The 10,988-nt window shown below is 29.6% G+C and overlaps 1 protein-coding gene across 1 annotated transcript; it reads right to left on the minus strand.

Moving 5' to 3' along the window:
- Window positions 1-3,944: 3,944 nt before the first annotated feature.
- Window positions 3,945-4,995, minus strand: LOC149241573 (pathogenesis-related protein 1A-like). The gene has a single exon (XM_089367550.1). The coding sequence runs from the start codon at window positions 4,904-4,906 to the stop codon at window positions 4,424-4,426; it is 483 nt and encodes a 160-aa protein (XP_089223676.1). The 5' UTR covers window positions 4,907-4,995; the 3' UTR covers window positions 3,945-4,423.
- Between the last annotated feature and the right edge of the window lie 5,993 nt (window positions 4,996-10,988).

Below are 10,988 nucleotides of genomic sequence, written 5' to 3' on the forward strand. Positions count from 1 at the left end.
TCATTTTCCATAAATCTTTGTTGAATTAACAAGCCCAATCATTAGATGCATGTGTGAGGGTGGTGGAAGAGTCATCTCATCTAGTTATTAAACTATGATGCAAAATATTATTATGTAAGAGGTAAATGTGATATCCATGTCACTTATGATAACACAAGCTCAATATAATCATCTTTGAGAACAATGAGAGAAATGAAGTAGGAGAGGAGAAGGAAAATGAATTTGAAGTGGAATAACAAAAAACTTTTACAAAAAACTTTTGTAATTGCAGAAAGTGAATAAAATATATATTCAGTGATAGGAAAAACTAGATATACATAAAGGAGATTGGATACATCTTCTTCAAACTTGAATTTATGTGGAGAATGAGGATTTTATGTTTATCAATGATTTGTATTCAGAAATTATTCAAGGAGCATGTGTTATGGTGGTTGCACGAACTCTTCTTGCAACTAGTTTCCTAAAGTCTATAGCTGAAATATTCTTGGTAGGTCTATAGTACATGCCTAAATGGGATGGAGATTGTATAAGGGACAATATTGGAGGAAATCAAATCTTATCCCTTGGGTTGTGTAGAGTAATGACACAAAGAAGTAGGTGGTTGGATACGTTTTGAGTCATGTCATTGTATTTTTTTCGATATTGGATTATATATTTCAATTCTAATTACTTGCAAGAGTTTCTATGTCCTTATGGACTAGGTAACTTGTGATGAGATAATTGCGCAATAGATATTACAATTCGGTGGAACATCTAACTTCTACAACATTTTGTATAAATATTTTTGAAGATAACTTTATGATCAATACCTTTATTTATAGTGTAATGGAATGCTTGAATGTTATGTTTATTTCATGATATGTCTATTTAAAAAATGGTGTACATGTTAGAATGAGTTGTACTCACGAATTTTAAAATTGTATTAGTTTGCACAAACATATATGTGAAGTGTTGTACAAAATTTTATTTTTAAACTAGAATTAAAGTTATTTGAGCGGTAACATGGCATAGACATTCTTTTTTGAATTATAAGTAATAATGAATATATTAATGTTAAATGTTACCATGTAATATAGTTTTAAAATCATAACTAACCTAGAATTCAAATTTATGTTTAATATCCTCTGGTTTGTGAGCTAAGAGACTTTTGTCCACTTAATAAGTTGAATACCAATATCTACCACCAAGAAAACAAAAAAGTTCTTTACACTGGATATAAATATATAATATTTTTATAAATAGAAAAATCTTAACCACCGAAATGTACATAAAAATTATAATTATTCGAGAAGATTTTATATGGAATGTCTGTATTATACCACTTGTATTTAACCTTCAAAATTATCTAGATATTCCATGCATATTACCCATAGTTAATATACAACTTCGTCGTCTCTCAAGATTAGGAATAATGTTTCAAACAACAATCACGAAATTGTCAAATAGGCCACGAGTAAGGCTTAAAAAACGAAGGGAGTCATATTCCGGCAGTCGTGTAGTGGTTTACGTTGTTCACGCTATTAATGATCGGATTAAAACGCAGAGGGATACGATAAAATAATAAATTTGTTGAAACTTTCATTAAATACCAATTTTATTAATATTGAGAATCAATATCAATATCAATATTAGCATTAATATTAATATTAATATTTAATAATAGTGACGTGTAAGAAGCAACATACAATTTGGATGACTTTCTAAATTTGCTTTGATATTGGATAGTGCTCCAATACTAAAAATAATGTTGAGTTACTCCATATAAATATCAATATGTTAAATATATCACCCAAAAAAATAATTACCGAAAAAATACTTTCTCTATTTAATGAATGATGGTTGCGTTTGAGTGGTAGTGCTCCAATACTAAAAGTAATGTTGAGTTACTCCATATAAATATCAATATGTTAAATATATCACCCAAAAACTAATTACCGAAAATATAGTTTCTCTATGTAATGAATGATGGTTGCGTTTGAGTGGTAGTGCTCCAATACTATAATTAATGTTGAGTTACTCCATATAAATATCAATATGTTAAATATATCACCCAAACAAATAATTACCAAAATATAGTTTCTCTATTTAATGAATGATGGTTGCAAAATATAGTTTCTCTATTTAATGAATGATGGTTGCGTTTGAGGTTTTGTATGGATTTGTGAAATCAAACCTCCTTGTAATATCAGTTTATTAGGATACGGCCCAGCCATTAATCTATAAATATATTAACCGTTTTAGTTTAAAAAAAAAATATTCATACAATCTTTATGCATTGTAACCAAATACATTTACAACTAATAATAAAATCCTTCCATTGTCGTCGTAGTTTCATTTTTTTCCATATTTAATGAATATAAGACCGTATAAATATTTATATATTTAAAGATTCTTGTTAACCTTAAAATTATTATTAATACAAAAGTGAATATCGATTAATTAGTTATATTTAATAGTGGATATATTTAATTTTGATTTAATTTATATGAAATGCTTAGATAAGATGATAATTAATGAATAATTAAATATTTATTAATATTATTTATATTTAATTGATTTATTTTAATAATTATTCAATATAAAATTGATTTTTATTATTTATATAAATAAATACTATATAGAAAAAAGTTAATATAAATAAATATATATATAAAATATAAATTTACAATTATTTTTATAATAAATTTAATGGTTAAAAAATTGTTCTTTCAAATAACAAACTATATATTCGAATTTAAAAAATTATGATTGGTAAATCTATATATACTTTAGTAACAAATGGCAACACAAAAATAAGTACCTTGTTCATATTAAAAATCATTTTTTAATATATAAATAGAGATTGATCTATTATATAAAAGAAAGAAAATATTAAATTAAAATAATTTTAATTAAATTCTCTGTAGTTTATAATTTATAATGTAATAAAAAGAAAATTTTAAATTAAATTAATTTTAGATTTAAGACTTTTGTAATCCATAATATAAATATAAACTTTTCAGATTAAAAATTTATATATAAATTAATTTTAATTAAATTATTAACGAGATTATTATTATTAGTTTATATATTTATAATCATATTTATTAATAATATTAAAATATGACTAAATTGATTTAAACATTTAATAATATTAGAATTAGAATTATAAAATTATAAATTATCAATTCATATTTAAATATACATAATTTTATTTTATTTTTGGTAGGCAAGCACCCTTTAAACTAGTGACCTATCACAAGGAGTGTCTTAACAGTGCACCCATTCATCATCAATCCAAAGCCTCGTGGGGTTAGATATACATAAAATTAAAAATTATATTGTTAAATAATTATATTATGCAATACATAGAATTAAAAATTAAAAATTAAAATTTATATTGTAAAGTCTATGGGTTTAAAATAGATGGTGATTTGATGTATTGTTGAGTCAAGTAAAGGTCACATGTTTCAAATTATGTTGGCAAAAATCGAATAATAAGATCTCTAGTGATTTTCAGGGCTTAGATGTCTTCCTCAATTTAAAAGTAAAACATGTTTGAATACAAACAACTTATCCAAAAATAATATATTATAAAAAAAACATATTATACAATTTAAAATACTAATCTAATTTTATTAATTAATAATATTTATTATAAAATAGGAAAAAATAATTATTCTAAAAATCACAACATTATAAAATTATATATATATATATAAATAGTAATTCAAAATTCAAATTACCCTTAACTCATCAGTGAAAAAAATAACCAACAAATAAAACAAAACACTCTAATAATAGCTAAGACCATATCCTCACACGTTTTAATCCAATATATAAATTATAATTCAAAGTGAAAATCACCTTAACTCATTAAAAAACAAAGAAAATAAAACACACAATAATAAGAGCTAAGACCATATTCACACGTGTTAATCTAATACTTATCTGCGAACTCCCCGAAACGATAAAAACAATATGTACTCCCTTATAATCAAGAACATATACTATTTATCTACGCATGTCAATAAAAACATAAAAACAGTATACCGTAGCTAAGAACCAAATACAAACGATTTATGCTGTCAACTCTTGCCACTATAAATCTAGGCTATATGCAACAGTCTGTAAACTATATACAATAGCAATTAATTTATGCTTCAACAAGAGTTGAAACATTCACTTGAGGAAGATACAGCAGACCATATACTCAATGAGATTTGAACCTCCATCTCATGAGTTTCACCCAACCAAACTTACAGTTAAACCCCATATCAAGCTATCCTGCAGGAAAGGGCGTTTGTTGTGATGGGAAAAGACAACAATTATTTACTTACGAGCATCGTCAACGTACACATACGTTGAAGAGATACAGTAACGACAAATATTAGAAGGAAATTAACGAAAACTAAGACGATATGATAGGTCGGGATATCAGAATTCAGTATGGTTTCTGCCCTACATAGTTCCCACGCGGATCGTAGTTGCAGATAACGAATATCCAGCCGTTGTTGCATTGAGCTTGAGCGCAGCCGAGCCTCTTGGAATCTCTCCACACCACCTGAGTATAGTGCCCACATACTTTACCTTCAGCGCAGGTATTAGAAGTGTAATCGTAATCTTGCTTCTCATTAACCCAGGACGTCACGGCACCTCCCACTGGATCTGTTATTCCGTAACCCTCGAAAAGATTTTCTCCATATTGACCACCAGAGTGCTGCAGAGCGCAGTCTCCTATGCGCTGGTCTGCATAATTTTGTGCGTAGGCCGCGACGGTATCGTCCCATACGAGAGCCTCGACACCCACTTGGGCTCTGGCGTCATTGTGAGGAGATAAGAATTGCTGTTGCACATCTTGCCCTTGCCCTACCAAGCAGTAGCATGCTATTTGCAGAAAAACGGCATACTTGAAAAACCACTTCATATTGAACAAACTAAGTGAATAACTTTCAATCCCAAAAGAAAGAATGAAATCACTCGCCGCTCACTCAATTCAACATGTGAAAACAAGCAAGCGCTTATGTATATTTATAGCAATTCTCAACCGCATATCGCTTCTACAATATGGAGGAAAATGTGGGGAAGATGTATGGTATGAGTTAGTCTTCATTTATCTCAATCTAGAAGAACGCCGAGCCTTGACTGACATGAATCTCATCAGATAATTCCCCGTAAATTTTGCAAGTGAAGGATAGCGAAACATGGAGATGTTGGACCCGCTTTCGCACTGTTATCGGTTTTGACACGGCTGTTTGAGAGGCAGACTTTCATTGAATATCTCAAATTTTACAGTTTCTTCTGCTCGAAGTTCTATCATTTTATCATAGAATATTGACAGGGGAAAAATGTTTTAGTTGTATTTGACTGGTAAATAACGGTGTGAATCGTGATATAGGTAAAGGTGACTATCAAATCCAATCTCCATTACGAAGCAATTTTATCTGCTTTCCAAAAGTTGTGCGAGGGATTGTTACTAGTGTCAAAAGTGGTCAAAATTTAGTAATTTTTTTCCTGATTATTTTTTTTTTTTTTTTAATTTAGCAATATTGTTTGAATTATGTTTTTATTGTGAAAATAGTTCAAAATTATAAAAAAAAAATCTCTAAAGCATCCAAAATGTTTAAATTTATAGCTTTAACTTAAATTTACAAAAAAAACTATCAAATTTTATCAAAATCTTGTTAATATTTCCAGAATAAATTTACAAGCCAATCGCTTTCCGAAATACACTAAAGTTAGCGTCTTGAAATTTCAACCAACCATCTTGTCCGCTGCGCGCTGGCCAGACTTATCAATAAACAAAAATTGGTGAACTATGATGTGGAAAGTAGGATAGCCATATTTAATGTGGATTAATAATAGGTTTACCAAGTTTATGGTACTTCCGTAAAGGGATAAGCAGTACCGATAAGATAAGAACGTGAAGGAATTGACATAAGCTGGTGGATGTATCGGGTAAACGCACAAGTGGATTGTGAAATACTGGCATCTTCTTTTGACGGTTTCGATAAAATTGAGACTTCTGAGCCTCAATTTTTAACATCCACATATTTGCATTTTAATCGGATACGAACACTTCTTCCTGGGCCATGGAACAACTGAAATAATCTTCAATGATATGATTTAACTTTTACCTACTCATCTATTGATTAAAAAATCAATCTAGTAATTTTTTTTCGTTAACACTGATGGAATTATAAAATTTCTTTCATTAACATCAATGTTATTCTAAAATGGCATAGCTTGGAGTTAATTTATTATATATTTTGATGAAACAATCGATTTCTTTGTCTTCGAATCAGTTCTAATTTTTTAAATGGGTAATAATATTTTGAAAGATTTTAGAGTTTGATGTTTCTGTGAGGAGTAATTTTGTTTTAATATTTGCTGATTATTTATATTTAGGTATTTAAATGGTTTTATCACAATGTCAAATTGGTAATAATATTTTGAAATTTTTTCAGGGTAGATGTTTATGTGAGATGAGTAATATAGATTTAACATTTTTGGATTATCCACATTGAAGTTTTTAAAGTTGACCTTTGGAGCCATCAAATGTGACCCATTGTTAACAAAGATTATTACGCTTTATTTTATCTTTAAGAAAATGTGAAGAACTTTACATTTTTATTTTAACTTGTTAAAACGCCTATGTACACCAAGCTTGAACAAAAGGAATTATTTTAAGTTCATTGGAACCAAAATCTTGATCAGTATTATATCTAATCAATTAAATTCTATAAAAAAAATTCAAATTTCTAATTAGTTAATTTAGTTTTTAATTTAGATTTTTATCTTATGATGATAAATGAAAAATATTCATATATTCTTATTATCTTCTTTACATTAACCAATAAAATTTCATATATACTTATTTTTCACATTTAACTAATACAATTATGAAATAATTATACAAACTATCAAACAAAAAATAACATTTTGCTAATATATATTTATTTTTTACAACAAACTATCAAACAAAAAAATAACATTTTGTTAATATATATTTATTTTTTACAATTTATATGACATTACAATATTAACTAACATTTTGTTAATATATATTTATTTTTTACAATTTATATGAAATTACAATATTAACTATGGAGTAACAAATAAAATCATATGAATACACGACCAACCTCGTTCTCACAGTGTTCGAAATCATTATAACCACATTCATAACCATAAACCATTATAAAAAAAATTTATCAACGCATTATAATAACTTATTATATTATAGGAGGTAATTTGAACTTAGGTGCAAAAGTTAATAATCGTTCTCCCATCACCCAAAATAACCGAATTAACACCGAATTTCACCTACTTGCAAAATTATTAACTCAAAAAGTTTTACATATATATTCGAACCATCAAGCACATCAATACTATTATGGGACATTTTTTGATCAACAATGTTATTATTGTATCCAAGGGTTTAGGAATGATAAATCCCGTAAAAATATAAATCCCTTAAAATTAATATGGGAAACCGGGGAAGAATTACTTTTAATTGTTATTGATACGAATTTTGATCAATTTTTTTTTAAAAGAAAACCTGAGATATCAACGATACAACAGTCGTTATCTCTTTTTTCGGTAGTTATTGGTAACAATGACTAAGGAAATGTGCGGTTCACGAGCCAATAACTAATGAAATAAGGGGTTCACGAGTTATTATTATTTGATTGAAAATAGCTTTTTGGTTCACGAGCCAATAACTAAGGAAATAAGGGGTTCACGAGTTATTATTATTTGATTGAAAATAGCTTTTTGTATATATCGGAAATGCTAGGTTCAGGAGTTGTTATTCGAAAATGGTTTTTTTAACTGAAGTTTGAGAATTCAGTTGTGAAAGTGGAGATGCGTGTAGAAGGAAGAAAATGCATAAGACAAATTTTCATTTCTGCACGTCCTGCACAACATGTTTTATGCAATATTGTACCATGAATATGTGTAATTTTTTATACCAAATCACTATTGTAACATAATATTCAAAAATTCTCATTAATATATGTATAAATGCTTATTTTAATACTGCTATATTCGAATTGGTATATAAAGGTTGTGTAGTTTTGGTAAAGGAGATTGAATAAATTTTGATTTTTAGAACTATATCATTTGGTTAATAATAGTGATATAACCATGCCTATATTGAAATTTTAATGATAGATAAATCTACACCTAGAATATATAAGATTTGGGAAGTTGTTTCATTTGGGTATATGTGATTTGAATTTAAGGGTCTCCACAATCCATAACATAGATGGATATTTCTATTTGGGTACATGTTTTTGAATTTTAAACATGTGTGGAAGAAGGGTGCAAAGTGGGGAATGTGTGGAGAGGTGTGGAAGTTGGGATGTGTGGAGAAGGAGGAATAATACAGAAGAGACATTTTCACTTTGTCATGTCCCACATAATGCTTGTTATATGGGATTTACAATTGCAGACAAAAGTATCTCCCTTAGCTCGGTGGCTAACCTAGAACAATAGAGAGACAAGGAACCCGATGCTTTTCCTCAAAGTAAATAGATGACAGAGTGAGGCCTACCTGGAATCCTTTGTAAAATTCGCTCTTTCTTTAGCTTGGAAGATCCAATTCCAGCTCTGCATGCCAAAATTAGAACCCACACTGTTAAATAACACAAGGCAAAAAACTTATCACCTAAATACTCAATTCAATAGGTCAACATGGTATTAAAATATATGAAATAACAACACCACATATAGGAAAACAATGAAATATTTGCATTAATATAAATGGAAGGAGATTACAACCAAAAGTAGTAGTTGATCTTGTAGAATATCTCCTCCAAGTTGTTGACTTGTCCTTTCCTTGTCACCATATGCACCTCTAATCACCCTAAATGCATGAGATAATAACCATTCGTTGCAGCAACATAAGGGCATACTCACTCTCCAAAATTCAGCACCCAGCCACATAGAAGGTTGGGAATATATAGAGAAATAAGGTACGCTGGGAGTTGTTATCCAATTACAAATCTAAGGTTTGAGATCCACATTTGATGGAGGGATAGGATCAAAGGATAAGTGGTGACAACTCCAAAGTAGGATAGGATTGGATTCTGAATGTTTTATCCTAGGTAAGTAGTTAAAACAACTTCTAGAAACTCCTAAAAGGGGAAGCTTCTGGAATCCCGGTCATTCTCCCGAATTTCTAGAACTAACGTAGGTGAAAATGGGAGAAACCTGTTGGTGACTAACACAGACCAAAGTAGAGCAGCTTGTAGGTGATTTCACCCCAGTAGGTATATAGGGAGTGTTGGTCCTAAAACTGGCCCAAATGATGTAGTTTTAGGGCTGAAATTCTGAGGAATGAAGGGAACATGCTTAAGGCTTTGTGCAATATGGTGACAAGGAGGAATAAGATGTTGACTAATCTCATTAGGAGGATCACTAATCGGATGTGACAAAATGGCTTATAACAACTCTTCTTCCGCACTTGCATAAACTCTTTTTAATGTGATATATAATACATGAAATTAACCTTTTTCAATCTATTTAATGTGACACATGAGATGATAATATTTAATGTTTTGAAATTAAACTTAATTTATAATTTTAATTTTAATTTAATACAGTTTAATTTTAATCATAATCAATTTGAAAGTGCGAAGAAACTAAAAAGGTATAAGAGCCACCATTTCCATCTCGAAAGCATGGTTTAATACTAGATGCACATCAAATAAGAAATGGAGAGTTGGATGGATTCTAAGCTCATGAGAATTTGCAAAGATCTATGATTCATGGGAGTATGAAATAAAAATTGTGGACAATCAAAATTCCTCCATTAGTTTATTTTATTTAATTCATGGAACTAAATTCTCAGAGCTTGTTTTTTTAGTTTCAAATGAATAGTTTTGTGTGGATATATATTCATTGATTTATCTAAGAATGATAAAAATAAGTCGCATAAGTGTGAGATTACTCAGAGAAGGCAACAATTTATTTCTTTGGACTACATGTCATACATATGTGGTGCAACCGCTGGTCGAAACTGCAACACTTTCAGGCCTCAAACCACTCCTATTCGGGCTCAGCCATATTTGGACCTCCCCACAAATTCTTTCCTATGTAGGCGTAGCCTCATTCATGCCCCGCACCAACACTATTCGACATGGGCCTGACTCGGGTGTTAGACGTACACTATTTCAGCCTAGGCCTAGGCCTCAATCAGGTAGTGTACACATGTTGTTTAGTCCTGGGTGTGGACCTCATTCGAGCCTCGGACTACCAATACTCCATAGCTGCAATAGTTTTCACAGTCCTGAGATCTCGAAGGATGAAAATTCGTTATGGGCCATTGATCATCTAATCGATGTATATCAATATTTTATAATAAGATCTCTAATGCTTGAGGTTGGTGTTGTTAAATGTTACTTGGGAGAGAAACAAATAGTATATTAACCTTCACCGTTAACATGATGGTTGGAACTTCGGTGGTATGCTCTCTTTCCCAATATTTTTAGATCCTTTTGGTGGAACACTTTTTCTTTTTCATTAAATTAAAACCCTTATTTCCATGGGCAGGAAGAAGTTCCTTCCATCCTTCCTTCTTTATATCAACATAATTATAGACTATATATATTGGAATTCATGGAGAACATAATTATAGACTATATATATTGGAATTTATGGAGAATATGTATTATTAGAGAGAGTTTGTTCATATTTCTATTGGTGCGAGAAAGTTCATTTACTTCCAGATAAAATTATCTTTCTTTCCTTATATCAACACATTTATAAACTATATATATTGAAATTCATGAAGAATATGTATTATGGGAAAGAATTTGTTCATCAGTTAAATTTGTCCTACTTTCTAAGGGTTAGTTCTAACTCTCCTATTCTTATTCTTGATGATTAATATCAATGATAGAGAATTATGCGTGAGGTAGTCTCCAGTTACATCTTACCTGTGAGCGGCTAAATTTGAGAATATATTTTATTTTATTCTTTTTTTAACAGAGCTAGCGAGATTT

Source organism: Pinus tabuliformis, chromosome 8 (assembly GCF_031772625.1).
Source record: "Pinus tabuliformis cultivar Carrire ecotype Pingquan chromosome 8, CPIR1, whole genome shotgun sequence".
In the NCBI taxonomy this organism is placed as follows: Eukaryota; Viridiplantae; Streptophyta; class Pinopsida; order Pinales; family Pinaceae; genus Pinus; species Pinus tabuliformis.

Bases quoted from the DNA above. Each gene is read 5' to 3' on its own strand.
- LOC149241573 (XM_089367550.1), bottom strand. From the start codon at position 4,906: ATGAAGTGGTTTTTCAAGTATGCCGTTTTTCTGCAAATAGCATGCTAC.